The sequence below is a fragment of the Neomonachus schauinslandi genome, chromosome 7 (assembly GCF_002201575.2).
Source record: "Neomonachus schauinslandi chromosome 7, ASM220157v2, whole genome shotgun sequence".
Classification (NCBI taxonomy): Eukaryota; Metazoa; Chordata; class Mammalia; order Carnivora; family Phocidae; genus Neomonachus; species Neomonachus schauinslandi.
Genome location: NC_058409.1, coordinates 116,883,045 through 116,900,792, shown reverse-complemented (window position 1 = coordinate 116,900,792; position 17,748 = coordinate 116,883,045). Strand labels below are relative to the sequence as shown.

The 17,748-nt window shown below is 38.9% G+C and overlaps 1 protein-coding gene across 1 annotated transcript in view; it reads left to right on the top strand.

The window, feature by feature from the left end:
- NNT (nicotinamide nucleotide transhydrogenase) overlaps nucleotides 1–17,748 on the top strand; it is an 89,828-nt gene that overhangs the window by 36,004 nt on the left and 36,076 nt on the right. The window contains exons 8-14 of the mRNA XM_044916925.1: nucleotides 8,202–8,335; nucleotides 8,627–8,818; nucleotides 9,192–9,345; nucleotides 12,230–12,391; nucleotides 13,420–13,530; nucleotides 14,722–14,867; nucleotides 16,086–16,281. Of these exons, the coding sequence (XP_044772860.1) occupies nucleotides 8,202–8,335; nucleotides 8,627–8,818; nucleotides 9,192–9,345; nucleotides 12,230–12,391; nucleotides 13,420–13,530; nucleotides 14,722–14,867; nucleotides 16,086–16,281 (1,095 nt within the window). The remainder of the gene's footprint in view (nucleotides 1–8,201; nucleotides 8,336–8,626; nucleotides 8,819–9,191; nucleotides 9,346–12,229; nucleotides 12,392–13,419; nucleotides 13,531–14,721; nucleotides 14,868–16,085; nucleotides 16,282–17,748) is intronic.

The window sequence follows — 17,748 nt, the reverse complement described above, 5'->3', positions numbered from 1 at the left end:
GTGCCCAACACAACATCCAGAGGATAAAACAGGTCAGTTCCAGGGCGCCTGGGTGGCTCAGTTGGTTAAGCGACTGCCTTCGGCTCAGGTCATGATCCTGGAGTCCCTGGATCGAGTCCCGCATCGGGCTCCCTGCTCGGCAGGGAGTCTGCTTCTCCCTCTGACCCTCCTCCCTCTCATGCTCTCTGTATCTCATTCTCTCTGTCTCAAATAAATAAATAAAATCTTTAAAAAAAAAAAAAAAAAAACAACAGGTCAGTTCCAATGGTTCCCTCTTGAAGAGCAAGGAAACTTCTTTTTCAGAAGCCCTGAGCAAACTTTCCCTTGTTCTTATTGGCCTCCATTGGGTTAGTGCCCATCCCTGAGCCAATTTTCATGGAGGCAGGGCAATGAGATGCCCCTTGGCTTACATCTGGATTTCTGAACCGGTCACTAATAAGGTGATGAGATGATCTTTAGGCCAGCCATGCTTGCATCTGGAGTGGTTTCTGAGGTCATTTTCCTGAAGTTCCTGGACTGTGTGGAGAAAATGGAAATCAGAGTAGTGACAAGAGAACGAACGAAGTGGGTGCTGTTCAGTGCAAAATTGTGTTCTCTTAATAATGACATTTCTTTATGTATAAATGCTATAGTTCATAATGTCTTTACATGCTGTATTTTCCATTGAGTAAATGTATAGTATTGCATTACGTTAAAAATTCTCCTTGTCTTGTTAGTGCTTGTCCATGAAAATCTATTTTGGTTTGGATAAATATATTCTGTAATTTGTATTTTTAATCTCTTTGCTACTATACTGTTAAATATACTATGATCTTGTTAAAGCAGAAGATTTTTCTTGAGCTTGTCTAATTTGATGCCTTACAGGCCAGGAAGTTAGGAATTTCTCCATCCAATTATATGCTATTGAATAATTCCAGTAAATAATGCTAAATGTTCTTTAGAATCATTATAAAATTTTGTGGTAAATCCATTTCATCTTGATGTCTTGTTTTTTTTTTTTTTTTTTAAGATTTTATTTATTTTTTTGAGAGAGAGTGAGAGAGCGGGAGAGAGCACAGGTGGAGGTGGGTGCAGAGGGAGAGGGAGAAGCAGACTCCCTGCTGAGCAGGGATTATGATCAGAGCTGAAGGCAGACGCTTAACGGACTGAGCCACCCAGGCACCCCTTGGTGTCTTGTTCTTAATATTTTTAGTGGTTTCCTCTTAATTTTTTTGTTTATTTGTTTAGTGTGATTAAAGTTGTCTGTGAGGGCTTGATTCTTTTCCCAGTAAGGTAGAGTCTGAGAATTTATTTATTTCAGATGATCATATTAGGCCTGATTCATTCAATGAGGTATAATGTATTGTAAAACTTTCTGGTGCATCTCTACCCATTGGTGTTTAGTTTAAGCTAAATAACTCTTTTTGAATTTAGTCTTGCAGAGAGGCCAATGATATATTCTTTTGCTATATAGCCATAGTTGTTAAAGCTATTTTTTTTTTCTTTTTCTTTTTAAGTAATCTCTACACCCAATGTGGGGCTTGAACTCATGACTCTGAGATCAAGAGTCGGACTCACATGCTCTTCCAACTGAGGCAGCCAGGTGCCCCTAAAGCTGTTTTTAGAAATGAGTAATTTTTCTAGAAATTTCTTTTCTTTTTTTAAAGATTTATTTGTTTTGGGGGGAGAGAGAGAACGAGCATGAAGGGGAGGGGCAGAGGAAGAGGGAGAGAGAAAATCTCAAGCAGATTCCTCCCTGAGCATGGAGCTGGATGCGGGTCTCAATCTCACAACCCTGAGATCATGACCCAAGCTGAAATCAAAGAGTCGGACGCTTAACTGATTCAGCCACCCAAGCGCCTCTACCAGTTTCTAACTTTAATACTTTTAAAACTTCATCTTAGCATTCACTTAATGAGGAAGTACATGAGTATGAATTCAATCATATTTAAGAGTGAATTTGTATGGATCACAGCCATACATCTGTACATCTAGAAATGATGCACAGGTGAGGCATTTTTTCAGCCTACAGTCAATTCCTGATGCACACAGAGATTCAAGGATACCTACCGTAATCTATGCCATCCCTACTCATCCTAAATAATGACCAACCAATTAGGAAATTGAAAATTTTTAGATGACTGCTTTAAATACCTCAGCTATTTTGGATAATAAAAATGTTCATTAACCTTTGAATGTAGCTTCTTTCAGTCCTAAAATATTAGTCTTCAGAGCTATAGGGAAAATTTTCCTTCCCTATCCAGCTTGCATATGGTAGGCACTAAATATTAGTTGAGTGAATGAATAAATATTTGAATGATGACTGTGACTACACGGTGTCCTACCATTGTCTTGGCTAAAATATGGAAATAAACATCCCCAACTGGGAGGGAGCAGAATAATCTTACCAGGGAATGTAATGTCCAAGAACAAGAAGGAACCAAGAAATATTTCATGAAGTTGGACAGCATGCCAGATCTCTTACCCACAGTTTGCACTGTGCCAGGAAATACATAAAAAAAAATTTATCTCCTTGTTGATTTTATTCTATCGTATTTTCTGTTGTCATAGTTGTTTTGGGGGGGGAGGTGGTTTGAGGAAATGTAACAATTTTGGTCTTTTTACATACCTCATGTTTTACAGATAAAATTAAAAAATTAGGGGCGCCTGGGTGGCTCAGTTGGTTAAGCGACTGCCTTCGGCTCAGGTCATGATCCTGGAGTCCCTGGATCGAGTCCCGCATCGGGCTCCCTGCTCGGCAGGGAGCCTGCTTCTCCCTCTGACCCTCCCCCCTCTCATGTGCTCTCTCTCTCTCATTCTCTCTGTCTCAAATAAATAAATAAAATCTTAAAAAAAAAAATTACAAAATTAACAGAAATGAGCAGTCAAAGGGGAAAGCCCAGTGGTGCCTGCTTTTTAAAAAAACAAACAAAAACTTATCTGCCTTTTAAAATGAACTCTTCTTTTTTTTTTTTTTTAAGATTTTATTTATTTACTTGAGAGAAAGAGCAAGCGAGAGAGAGCACGAGTAGGGTGAGGGGAGTGTGGAGGACAGGGAGAGGGAGAAGCAGACTCCCCTCTGAGTGGGGAGCTGGATGTGGGGCTCGATCTCAGGACCCTGTTTAACCGATTGAGCCACCTAGGCACCCCTTTAATTAACTCTTCTGACTTCTTCTACAGTTATGTCTTGAAACACCTGATAAGATCATTTGATCTTTTATTCTTATATCTAGAATCTATACCAGACTGTCTCTGGGGTATATGGGACATCTCTTTATATTTGAAGGATTTGAATTAAACATTGGATATATTCTTCTCTTTGTTTTATGTTGTAAAAATCTTCCTGTTTGCTGTCCATCCCTTAGTTAGGTCTCTATCTCATTCTGTAAGTGTTTTAGAAGCACTTTGAAAGGCTGTCCTAATGAGTAGCTTCATTTGCTGCAGCAATTTTTAATTGATAAGAAAATAGATTGGTCTAATGGCATTTTTAAGTTGTTTTAATTCTTCTAGTACTTTTTTTTTTAAAGCTTTTATTTATTTATTTGAGAGAGAGAGCGAGCACACGAGTGCGTGAGTGGCGGAGGAGGAGCAGAGGGAGAGGGACAAGCAAACTCCATGCTGAGTGTGGAGCCGGACTCAGGGCTCGATTCCACAACCCTGAGATCATGACCTGAGCTGAAACCAAGAGTCAGATGCTTTAGGGCGCTTGGGTGGCTCAGTTGGTTAAGCGACTGCCTTCGGCTCAGGTCACGATCCCAGAGTCCTGGGATGGAGTCCCACGTCAGATTCCCTGCTCAGTGGGGAGGCTACTTCTCCCTCTGACCCTCTCCCCTCTCATTCTGTCTCTCTCTCCCTCTAACTAAATCAATAAAATCTTTTTTTTAAAAAAAAGAGTCAGATGCTTTAACTGGCTGAGCCACCCAGGTGCCCCTCTTCTAGTACAACTCTTAATTTATGTCTTCAACCTAGAGAAGAAACTGGTTGTGATTATGCAGGAGTACTTTATTATTATTATTATTTTTATAAAAATAGTATGTGACTTTTGGAAATGCAGTAAAGTACAAAGTAGAAAATAAAGATCATCTGTGATCTCTCTACTCAGTGAAAAATACTATTAACATTTTAGCCTTTTTCAATGCATTTTTATCATGTTGGATCAAGATATAATATCCTTCTCATTTTTCCCATTTAATACTATATCATAAGTTTTCTCCTTCATGTAACATGATGAGTCTTTAAGAAATCTTTGTATATATGTTTTAATGGTTTTGTAGAATTTTCTTGTTTTAATGTACCACATTTTATTTAATGGTTCCCCCAAAGTTGGGCTTTTCACTTAATTCCGCTTTTTGTCCATTAAAAATAATGCTCTAACCTTTTTTCTGTGTTATTCCAGTGTGTGTGTCTTCATTTATTTCCCCAGGATTAATCAATTCTTAGAAGTAGAATTACTGGGCAAGTGGATATCAACATTTTTGGCCAGTTGCTACATGTTGGTAAATTATGCTTTCCTGAAACTTCTGCATAGTTCATAATCTCATTAATAGATCATCCAGCTAATTGTTTCATTTCAACATTATTATGATTTTTAAAATATTTTATTTTTAGGTCATTTCTACATCCAATGTGGGGCTTGAATTTATAACCCCAAGATCATGAGTCCCATGCTCTACTGAGTGAGCCAGCCGGATGCCCCCATTATTATGATTTTTTGACCTTTCATTTTGAGAGACAAAAAAAAGTATCTCACTTCTTGTAACTTTGATTCATATGAGGATGAACTTTTTTTTTTTAATTTGGTTGTTACCATTTCTTTTAGAATTAACCATTTGTATTTGTTTTTCATGTGTTAGGATCTTAGTGTTTCATCTTTATTTAAATTTTTGTGGGCTTTTTATTAATTTTTTGTCATGTTGATTTTTGAGGACTATAATATATACGTATTTCATATTTAAATCCATTGATGTTTTTCTCATTTTCCCCATTGCTTTAAATTTAAGAAATACTTTTTAATTCAAAGACTAGAGAGATATTCACCAAGGTTTTCCTTTTTTCTTTTTCTTTATGGGTTGATTCTCTCCCTCTTTTTAAAAATTTTATTTATTTTAAGTAATCTCTACGTGGAGCTTGAGCTCATGACCCCAAGATCAAGAGTTGCATGCTCTTCCGATTGAGCCAGCCAGGTGTCCCGAAGGCTGATTCTCTTTTATAATTCATTCTGATCTATAGAATTTAGAGTTTAGTTTGAAGTCTGATATTAGGTTTGGGTAGATTTTTTCCCCCCGATACCTAACTGATCATCTTATTCCTTTTGTTCCTTCCATTTTGTGATGCCACATTTATCATATATTACATTTTTACCCTAGTAGGCCATCAGGGTAAGATAGTATTTTGAAATTGCCTTCTTAGTCTTTCCTCCTCTTGAACTATTCTTTTGAGGATTTGCTCATTTGGAACTTTTATGTACTATCCTGCTCCTCTTTTGGCTCTATTTTTTCCCTTCTGTTTTCAATTTTTGTTTCTGCACTTTTAGAATTTTCAAAAAATTAATCCACATGTGAATGCTTAAAGCCAGCTGCACTGTTATATTCATCATCATATTCCCTGTAGCCTTTATTGATTTTTTTAAATTATAAAATTAAAACTAGCTCTTATAGAAAATTTAGGAGATAAAGAAAAGCACAAAGAAGAAAATATTCTTACCACTCAAAGATATCCTGCTATGGCTAAACGTTACACAATGTAGAATTTACTAAAAACTATATGGTATAGTATTTTATGTATGTATATGAATATATATGAAACATTCATGTATGTGTATATAAAATTTTTATTTACCTTATGGCAGCAGTCTATACATACTATGTCATTGTGTGCATTTTACTTATAATAGTTTCATGTATTCTAAATATCCCTCCTTAAATAAATTTTAACTCACCCTCTAGTTACTTGACTAGATAAATTACTTTGTGTGAAAGAATAGCCTACCCTTTCAAAAGTGATTAAATTTCAGACAGACAGTATGGACAGAACACCTATTATCTTTGTTAAGATGCAAGTGTGTTTATGTGTGTGTGTGGTCTGTGCATTTAAAGTTGTGTCAGCTATCGCCTAATTGTTTTGCGAAGGTCGAGTGAGTAAAATCAAAGACAAATCGGTAGTATATCTGGTGTTTTCTAGGGAGCTTAAATGGTTTTGGCCACAGGAGGTCTTATAAAGTCAGTGGGGTTATAGTCCAGGAACTGATCCTTTAGCTCTCACTGGGTCAGAAGAAAGAAGGAATCCAGAACTTTTAGGGCAGGAGGAATTATTAGAAGCCAAATCAAATTTGTGAAGTTGATGGCGGTAAAGTTGGTGCAGTTAGAAGTCAAAGGGGGTGGACCTGGATCCAGAATGCAGTTTAAGGCATATCAGCCTGGGACTGGAGAGAACAAGTAAGGTGTGAGGAAAAGCTGTAGCAAGCAAGAGGCTGGTTAATGGAGAAGAGGCTGGTTAATGGAGAAGAGGCTGTGGACTAGAGAAGAGGAAGGGGGATGATCATAACCACCTAGAAAGTACACATTAGCACTTTAAATTTGCCAGTTTACATGGATGCGACCATATGATCCATAGCTGTAAATTACTGCAGAGCTCAGCAGCGTGACCTTTTTTGGGGGGGGCGAGAGTCCTCAGATGTATGTTGTTTGCATCCCCAAATTCTCATGTTTGAGTAAAATTTAAACATTCAAGATGGTTTTGTTGGACTGTAGTGGGGCGAGTAGAGGAAAGGAATATTTCCAGAGAATTTTGAGAAGTGATGAAACCACCAGGACTTCAGAGTGTTGTCTTTGGGGGAAAATATCTCCTCATTCTTGCTCTTTCATGGAGACTCCAAAGATTATCCAACAAACCACGTGGCAGTTAGCCCTGCGTTGTGGGAGCAGAAGGTCTAGTGGGGGTAGTAATGAGAGAGAATGGGAGAAAGAGTGCTTATACCCAGTCAGGAAGGCCTTCAGTAATAGGAGGGGGGATTTGGACTTTATCTCGGAAGTATAAAGTTGGCTTCGAGGAAGAGGGAGGTACTATATAAATACCCATTTGTATCTTTACAACTTTTTTTTCCCCCATATGTGCTACAGATCTTCATTTTTCTCTTTTGAATCACATGTATTCCAATCAAGTAGATTGAAAAACAGATTATTAGAATGCAAATTTTATTTTATATTAATTTCCCTTTATAAAGTCGATAGTGTTTTTACTAACATTCTGTAAAGACAGAGTTGAAAACTTTCTAAAAGAGGAGATAAAGATACTTAGGCTATTTACTCTCTGCTTTCCTACTACCAATCTCACAAGTTTATTTCCTTTGTCTTTTGGCTTAGGTATATATTGTTCTATGAAACTTGAACACGGTGATATTCTGACAATGTGGGCCCTGTTGAACTAACTAATATAGGTTAGCTTGAGAGATCCTTGTGTTTGGTGCTTTATCTTATGTAAGAATTAGTGAATGAATTTAAAATGGGAACTATCTCAACTATCTCGTGACTAGAGTGTTCCATAAGAACAGGGATCTTTTCTGTTTATCTCCCAGTATATTCTGAGCACCAGGTGTAGGGCTTGACTCATCAGAGGCAGAATAAACAGTGTTGAGGGGGGGAATAAAAGTGTATGCATGATTCCCAATCCCAGCCCCAAACTGGGATTTCCTATTGTTTTCATTTCGTGGCATTTCCCTTTCTCTCCTTGAAGTTATCCTGTGATAAATGAAGGTAGATTAATATATGTGGGAAAATCTGGTGAAGTTTGTTAAGATGTTTGGAAGTATTCCAGTTTGTAATTCATAAATTGCTATTGACTATTCCCTTGCATTTGTGATCCTTATGAATTGTCCAATTCAGGTGCACATAGTTTTCTTAATAGCTTACTATTATGCATTCAAAAAGAAACAGGCAAAATGTTTATGTCTTCATGAGTGGTCCTGGATGTAAACCAGTTTGGAAGAGCAGTACTAAGTAAGCGAACGGCAAGATCCCTCTGCATATTGGCTTTGCAGTTCATACTTACCATATTTCTTCCTGGGAGGATGACCAGTTTCAACTGCGTGATGGACTTTCGGGGTATCTTGAAAGAGTTAATATTTCAGATGTTACATTTTTGAGTGTCCACAGACTACTGTAATAATTAGGAAATAAAGTTAAAAAGTATAATATAATTTGTACTGTTCTCTTTGATTTTATCAGGTAAAAAAGCTCCAGTTTTATTTAGTAAAGAGATGATTGAGTCAATGAAGGAAGGCTCAGTTGTTGTGGATTTAGCTGCTGAGGCTGGCGGAAACTTTGAAACCACTAAGCCGGGAGAACTTTATGTCCATAAGGTATACCAAACAGCTTCTTCTATCTACGAACCGTCTCCCATGTCTTTAGTGATTTGAAGGAAGTGTTTATTCCTTTAAGGTATTCAGAGAATCTGAGGCCTGAAAATTTTTAAAATTAAAAACAGGCACATCGAAAGCTCTTTTTGAAATCTGTATTTGTTTGTGAGATGTGTATATATTTATAAAGGTATGTAATTTCACAGCTTAGCCTTGACTATGACTGAGGAGTGTCCTAGAAGGAATGTGAACAGATAGAATTAGACCTTTCTGATTGTATTTTTGTTCATGTAGGGAGTTACTCACATAGGCTACACAGACCTTCCCAGCCGAATGGCCACGCAGGCCAGCACCTTATATTCCAACAACATCACCAAGCTCCTGAAGGCCATCAGCCCTGACAAAGATAATTTTTATTTTGAAGTGAAAGACGACTTTGACTTTGGTACAATGGGTCATGTCATTAGAGGAACTGTAGTGATGAAGGTAAGTAAAGAGACCTGTTCCTTTCTGAGTTTTCATTAGAAATGTGTTTTAGGATTTCTGTTTATGGGTTGGGGGCGCCTGGGTGGCTCAGTCGTTAAGTGTCTGCCTTCGGCTCAGGTCATGATCCCGGGGTCCTGCGATCAAGCCCCGCATCGGGCTCCCCGCTCCTCGGGAAGCCTGCTTCTCCCTCTCCCACTCCCCCTGCTTGTGTTCCCTCTCTCGCTGTGTCTCTCTCTCTCTGTCAAATAAATAAATAAAATCTTTAAAAAAATAAACAAATCTCCCCCCCCAGGAGAGTCACTACGTAGCTTCTGTGTTTTTGAAATGCTGGATTGACTGTTAAAAAAATTTCTATTTTTCTAATTTCTATTAGGATGGCGACGTGATTTTCCCTGCTCCCACCCCGAAAAATATTCCTCAAGGTGCCCCAGTAAAACCGAAGACAGTGGCTGAGCTGGAAGCTGAGAAAGCAGCTACCGTCACCCCCTTCAGGAAGACGATGACTACGGCTTCTGCATATACAGCAGGTGAGGATCCCATTCATGAGGGTTGAGTCCTGATTGTTTGGATTTTGTAAGAAATGCATTAATTGTCAAAATTAGTGAATGAGATCCTGTTGTCCTCCTTTGGATTCCATGAGGAAGTGGGCCTGTTAGAAGCAAGTTTTCGTAAATGTGTTACTAGCCTCACCTCTGTGGCCTTGGAGACTGCATTGATGGCTGACCCCAGAGATGCAGGTGCTCGCTAGATACTGGAATGAATGTGTGTGAAAGCATAGACGGGCTGTTAATGCTTTTCTTTCATAGAAAACATTTAAAATATAGCTGTTAGGAGTTTTATCTTACATCAAATGTATCGAGTAGTGATCTGTGTCAGATTGTGTTGGTGTTAAGTGCCTGTAAATATGGTTATTTATTTATCTTTACGAGTTATAAAACATCAGTTGTGATCATCTGCACGTTGTGTAAGACTGGGGAACCACATGTTTGTGTTGAAGAATAAACAGTAGGAGACAGGTATGGCCCTTGACCGTTCGTCTAACATCCTAAGTTCTTCACCTAGTAAAAAAAATTCAGTTTTTAAGTTTTCATTTCTTTACAGTTTAACACAAATTCTTTGCTTTTTAGTTCGCCTTTATGAAAACATTAAGCAGTCACTGTAAAATAATGGTAAATATTCATTCTGGTTATGAATTGTTAAGAGTCTGAAATAGGGACATTTGGTTTTAAATTGGTTTCTCTCTCATCGAATGAATTAAAAATATTTAGATCTACTTGGAGCCAAAGCAAAAACAAAACAAAAGCAAACTATAAAGAATTAAGGACCAGCACCAGACACACAATTCTTGTAGCCTCAGCATTCTCCAAATTCCCATGCGAGCCCAGATGTTTGAAAGAGAAATATGTAACTCTCCTTGAATAAAGAGCGAGTCTCAGCAAAATGACTTAAAGCCTCTAGTTGTGAACATGGTGAATAAATGGGGCAGTGTCCCTACTTGCACTTACTTGTTAAAAAAAAAAAAAGAAACCAGATTATTATATTGTACCTGGAGAGGATTCTTGGAAGGATTGTAAATTTCCATTTCTCTTTGCGATTCGTGAGGAAATACAGTGCGGCATGTATGATGGTTTATTTTTCTAGGTTTCTCTCTCATTTGTTAAGTGAAGGTTTATTGCATTTTAATAGATACGACATTAGCATATTTTAGGGAGTAAAAGAATGTCCTTATATTTGTTTTTCTTTACCTTAAACTTCCTCCTTTATAATAAAAACAAGCATTTTTCTTTTATGTGTGTTAGGAATCCATTTGAATAGCATTCTCCAAAGAATATGATTTGCTTTCTTTTCCTTTTCTTTTTTTCTCTGCCTTTCTCTTTCCTTTGTTACAAAGAGTATAGAAATAGCATAGTTGACATTATTAAATATACTATAGAAAAGACATTAGTTTACTAAAGAGTTGATTAAAAAAACCCTTTAGATAGGTGATTTCTATCTTAGATGCCCAACAAAAGAATGGACTCCAGATTATGATAATTTAGTGCTGCTTGATTAATGTGGTCATTTAATGAATGCTAGGCATTGCACTAAACACTTCATATGCCTTAACCTATTTACTCTTTATAAGACCTCAGTGAGGTGGGCATATTATTATTTTCTTTCTCCAGGTGAGGACAGAGAGGGTTAGTAATTTTATAGATGATGATAATATAGCACAGAGAAGTTAAGTAACTTGCCTGAAATCTCACAGCTAGCAAGCAGTAGACCCACAGTTTGAACGAGGCAATCTGGCTTATGAAAACATATTTTTAACCACAACTCTATACAGCTTCTCTGATGTTTAACTAGAACACAAAACAATATTCTGTCTACTCTCCCTCCAGATGGTTAACAGGCCATGTATTGGAACCCTGGGCATTTTATATTTGGGTAGGGAAATATAAATTAAAACTGCAGTCTTATTACATGATCTAAAGTAAAATTAATGTCAACTCCTAGATGTTCTAGCTGTGCCACTTATAAAGAAATACTTCATAACACGGGGGAAAAAAAGTACCTTACTCAAGAAAGTTGAATTCCAGCTCCCTGGTCCCCCATTCACATTCTGTTTTTACTGACCACTAGGTAACCCTTCCTTCTGTTGCAGAACAGCCATCCACATGTTTGCTATTAGGGAAGGCAATAATTAAAGATGTATGTTCATAGCTGACTGTTTGTCTTCTGCACATTCTTAATTTAATTTGTTTTTTTTTTTTCCTTTTCTTTGTAAAATCCTGTTTGCTGACTTGGTGTTGAGGCTGGAGCTGACTGCCCTGGCCAGCAGTCCAGTCCAGCTTCAGGAGCAATTGCAAAACCTCTGTCCCGGGGGGCGGGGGGGGTGGGAGGTGGAGGCCATATGTTTTGGGGAGGTGCTGGAGTGAATGAAATCCTTCCTACTCTTTTAAAATCCCTCTTCCTCAGCCAAAGCTGAGTGACATGAAATTGGCTTCAAAAAAGTCCTGTCTTGTAAAGGTCGTGTCTTGCCCAAGTAGAAAATGCTTTGGTAGATCCTGTGTAGGTCTGTAATTCTGGAACAAAAGCACTTGTATAAACACATGTGGCATCATCAGTGAAAGTCAAAACAGGGAAGAGGACAATGGGGAAATTGTTATCAAGGTGACTCATAAATTTTACTAGATCTTTACAGCTTATTTTATTTTGGGAGATGGTGGTCAGGAAGTTGAGTTTTGTTCATAATACCTTTAACCTCCCCTGGCCCCCATCATGAAATGTGTAAAAAATCTCATTATTGGCAAACTCCATATCGGGTGCAGAATTTAAAAGCATTGACTGTTTCACATGTTTGTGTGTGGGTGTGCGTGCTTTTAATCTTGAGATAATTGGAGGTCAGCTCATACTCTTCTCTTTCTGTAGGTCTCACTGGGATGCTGGGTTTGGGCATTGCGGCACCCAATTTAGCCTTTTCCCAGATGGTGACCACTTTTGGCTTGGCCGGCATCGTGGGCTACCACACCGTCTGGGGAGTGACCCCTGCTCTCCACTCACCACTGATGTCTGTGACTAATGCAATCTCAGGTTTGGTCCTCTCTTGTTTCCCCTCATTTTAGGTTTTCATGGGCTTATTCAACTCTGCAACTGCTTTCAATGACGTTTCCAAAGTCTTTGTTTACAAATTGTATGGCTTGGCCTCTTGAGGTGGTGGTTGCGGTGGCTTGGGCTCCCCGAGGGGGTGAGGGTGGGTCTAGAAGTGAGGGGCCCAGCAAGCTTGTTAGGCCTTGGGGCTGCTCCCATTTCAAGCAGGGCAGGGCCATTCTTCTTCCTTTCGATGGTAATTTCCTTTAAAGAAAGGATTCCTCTGATATCACAGAATTATAATTGTAGCATCCTTTAGGGGCTCTTAGATTCATCTAAACATCTAGCCTAGCAAGTCTGTAGTAAGTAGGCCATACCTGTCATCAGATTCACTCTGAAGCCTTTGGAACAGGAAACAGCTGCCCAGGCAGGGTAGCTGAGCATCAGCCGAGCATCAGGCTGGTGGTGCGAGTCTTCACAGTGGTCCGCGTGGCGTCCACACAGCTGCCCAGGAGCTCTTCTCTTTGGCCCCCAGTGATGCTCAGATCTGAGGAGTGAGACCCAGCTGGGACAGGTGTGGGGCCGGCCCTGGCTTGGAAGCCTCATGCTGCCAGGGCTCTGGGCACAGCTGCCGGGGGCTCTGCCGGGAGCGTGGCTAATTCCAAGGGGCACCATACTCTGGAAAGCTCAACGTCATGGCTTTGCCATCATATTTTTCTAGTTCATGCATAGATCCTTCCAGTTCAGAAGCAGTTTATCCACCCGCGGTCCCTTGTTACCTCTTGTCCAATAACATTATCGATTTAGATCTTGATTTATCAGGGGAACAGAGCTAGAAAGTTAAAGGGAGGCCAAATTTTTATGCAGAAGGAGAAAAAGTTTTGTTAACTCTTTGCCCACAAGAGTACTTCAGTTACAATGGTGCGTGAGGACTTTCTCCGTTGTGTCTGTCCACGTGAGATCCTACAGCTGTGACACTTCATTTGGCCTTGTCTCTGTAACCATTCACCATCTTGCTTCTTTCTTCCTAGGGTTGACTGCAGTTGGTGGGTTGGCACTGATGGGAGGACATTTGTATCCTTCCACAATTTCTCAGGGCCTTGCCGCTCTTGCTACATTTATTTCCTCAGTCAACATTGCAGGTATGATGGCAGTGGTGGTGAGAGAGCCCAGAGTGCTATTTAAAAAAAAATTATTTCGGCAAGCTCTACATCCAGCATGGGGCTTGAACTCACGACCCCAAGATCAAGAGTCACATACTCTTCCGACTGAGCCAGCCAGGCACCCCCTAGAGTGCTATTTTTTTTTAAAGATTTTATTTTTTATTTATTTGACAGAGAGACACAGCGAGAGAGGGAACACAAGCAGGGGGAGAGGGAGAGGGAGAGAGAAGCAGGCTTCCCGCCGAGCAGGGAGCCCGATGCGGGGCTCGATCCCAGGACCCCGGGATCGTGACCTGAGCCGAAGGCAGGTGCTCAACGACTGAGCCGCCCAGGCGCCCCTAGAGTGCTATTTTTAATGGAGAAGTGAGAAGCAAATATAAATCCATATAGAATAGACATTTGGACTTTTTTAGACATTTGGATTTTAAGAATTTAACTGTGCCTTTAAAAATTGTTTCACTCAGACCATAAATGCTCTCTGTGAAGAAAAATTATTTTGCCCATTTGTAATTCTTAGAAACTATTTGATAGAAGAACACCCCCTTCCTCAGTGCCCCAAAATAAACAAGCAAATGATTGTCTTGCTGCAAGGTAACTGGAAAGTTATTGAATGCATAGTTTTGAATTAAGTTGACTTATAGCTATCACCATAACATCTGTAAATGAGTATACTTTTAGATAAAATTTTAGCCTTTGCCTTATCCTAGCCTGTGTTTCTGAAAACTGAAAGCCTAGCATATCACTTGTGTAAGCTCATTTGATGCTATTTCGTAGCTAAAAATTAATGTGTCCAAGAAATCCGGTGCCTGTTGATGTGGCATTTTTTTCTTTTATCACTTATTATAGGTTTAACAGAGTAACCTATTTGAAAAAAATACAAGCCTTTGACCTTTGCATTCCCAAGCTGTTTGAATGCCTATTTACTTCTAGTCAGGCAGAAATAGTTAGTTCTGTACTCTGATTGCAAGTTTTCTTCCTGAATATAGGGTTCCCCGCCTTCAATGAAACTGGCTTGAGTGATAGAATAAGTTTTAATTTTGAGGTTCTAAAATGTTACTTAATATATTTATCCCTAGGTGATAAAGATGTGCTTAAAATAGAAAAATTGTACCAGTTTAAAAATCATGTTTCTCAAAATACCTCTTTCTGTTTCATATTTACTTTGATAAGGCGGCTTTCTGGTGACCCAGAGAATGCTGGACATGTTCAAGCGTCCCACGGATCCCCCAGAATACAATTACCTGTATCTGCTCCCTGCTGGAACCTTCGTTGGAGGATATTTAGCTGCCCTCTACAGTGGTTATAACATTGAACAAGTAAGAGGCTGTTTTGAGAATTTTTATTTTTGCCACCGTGTTTTCTTTCCAACTAGATTTAATATTATTATTACCAAAATTCAGGCTCTACCAAGCAAATACAATAATAACTCTAGAAACATCTTGGTCAAATAGAGCATTCCTATCCCCTAAGGTTCACGACCCTGGATTCTAGAAACAGATTTGCCTGCTACCTGAATGTGCCAACATGGGTTTACCTGTTTGTCCCTCAGGTTTTCTACTTGTAAAAAGTGTCAAAAGGTTGTTACGTACTCGGATAGATTGTTGTAGGGATACAGTGAAATAATCAGTAACAGAATCTGAAGTTTTTCTGTTAAATACTATTAGTTCTTTTCCTACTTACTTTCTTCTATAAATTCAGTGCATCATCTCTTGTAACCAGGAGATGTCATCTCAATTCATCTAAAAAAGACAGTGTAAAAATGAATGTTTATTAAAAAACAGAAATAAGTTGAACTTCGAAAGTTTCATCTTTCAATATGATTATAATAGAGACTTAACTTTGTTCTGAACTCAGTATTTTTTATCACTTTTCAATGCCTACCACGAGATTGCAACTGACAGCAGAAAAATCATGTGTTCCTTAGTTTCTGCAGTTTACAACATTTCTTACTTGTTGAGTGAACAAAATCTTTTTTGAGAGGAGTTGGAGTGGTATGTCAGAGAAACCCATGTCTGAATTCCAGATTTGCTATTTTCTGATCATGTGACCTTGGAAGAATTATGTAACCTTTTCAAGCTTTGGTTTTCTCTTTTTGTAAAATGAGGATGATGATTCCTTCAACTTCTGTGAATCTCATGGGGCTGACTTGAGTAAAATGTATGTTATGGTCCCTGGCATTTACAGCATCAGGGGTTGGCTCCTTTATAGTGTTTGGTCAGGTCTAGATCCCATCATAACTCTGTTTAAATTTAGGTACTTTTATATGCATTTGTGCATGCTATCAAATCCAAAAAGAAACCAATTTACATAAATGGTATAATTGCAAGTACAATTTAAGGTATTTAATTTATTAATATGCCTAATGGATAGGAAAATATATTGAAATATTCAAAGAAGAAGTCCGACTGGTCCCTCTATTGTCTGAATTTAAAATTGTTCTTAGGAAATCATGTTTCCTCAAGAGAAGTCCTCCCTATGCTAATAGACTGGAAGTTTTGATAGTCTCTCTCTTCTCTTCCCTTTCGTTTAAAAAGATCATGTATCTGGGCTCAGGTCTGTGCTGTGTTGGTGCCCTGGCCGGCCTTTCCACCCAGGGAACAGCTCGTCTTGGCAATGCATTGGGCATGATTGGGGTGGCTGGAGGCCTGGCAGCCACCCTCGGAGGCCTAAAACCATCCCCAGAATTGTTAGCTCAGATGTCTGGAGCAATGGCTTTGGGCGGTACCATTGGTAAGCACTTGGTGGAAATCTGCCTTTATGGGAACACATACCCATTTTTTTAGCGTACTCTTTGGACATAGTTGATCCACTTACTTAATGTTAAATGTTTTAAAATGTTTGTATTTTAATGAGAATTATACCAACTATGATTCTTCACCAAAATAAATATATTAGACACAAAGTTAATTATATTATTCATAACTTTCTAATTAATTTGTTGGATTTTATTTTCTATGCTCTTGAGATTACCCATATTATATCTGTTTTTAGAAATACTGTGTAAAGGTGGGCTTTTGTCCATCTCTTCCCAACTCCATCTTTAATGACATACACTGGTAGCTTGAAATTGACCATGGTGGTTGCATTTACACGATGAAAATCAACAAATACTACAAATCTGGATTTCATTTATTGTTTTGTTGATTGTCCAGACCTAAGAAAGTGATGGAGAAAATATTAATAATGCAGCTTAAACTTAAAAGTGTGCTGTTTCTGTAGCCATTACATTGTGAATATCACAAAAATTGAGCAAATATTCTTCCAGTATTTGAAAACTATTATCAGAGTCAAGCTGTTGCTCACATTGTTGACAATGAGTGAGGTTCTCACATATATCTCTTTTCACTTTTGTCTTACTTGTTAATGCAAACAAAAATGTCAGCCAACATTCCCGTGGGGACTACACTCATTTCATCAGTTGCAAACACTAGGTTGGTGACAGATACAAGAGTTTGGCAAAAGTCAACAATTATATTCTGTGAAAGTCCATTGGCAATATGGGGTTTACAATAAAGAGTACCATATATTTTATTATTTGAAAATTATGTGCAACTTTATATCATTAAAAAATCTTGTACAGGGCGCCTGGGTGGCTCAGTCGTTAAGCGTCTGCCTTCGGCTCAGGTCATGATCCCAGGGTCCTGGGATCGAGCCCCGCATCGGGCTCCCTGCTCAGCAGGGAGCCTGCTTCTCCCTCTCCCACTCCCCCTGCTTGTGTTCCTGCTCTCGCTGTCTCTCTCTCTGTCAAATAAATAAATAAAATCTTTAAAAAAAAAAAATCTTGTACATATTTATGTATGCACATGTTTTTATCCTGAGACGCTGGTGGTTGTATATTTACCGGTATAACAGTAGCTTTAGGACTCCTTTTATACTTCCCCAGGAAAGCTTTGTGTCCTTTCTTGATAGTCCCTGGAAAGGAACGAAGGAAAATGTGCTGTAGGTTCATGGCAGGAAAACCTCTAGACAAGATCTTAGCAAATGTTCTGAGGCACACCCCTTCTCTATCACCTACCTAGAGCCATACAGCTCTTTCAGAGTCTCCTCATTTGGACATTGACTACCCAGGTATTTGCATTTCTTTACCTTTGGACACGGCTCCCACTCACCCACCTGAAAACCCAGGCCTTCATATTCCAGCTGTTTTCTCCTGTGCTCAGGAGCAAGTTTTGGCTTGTGGAGAAGAGAGCTTGGGTT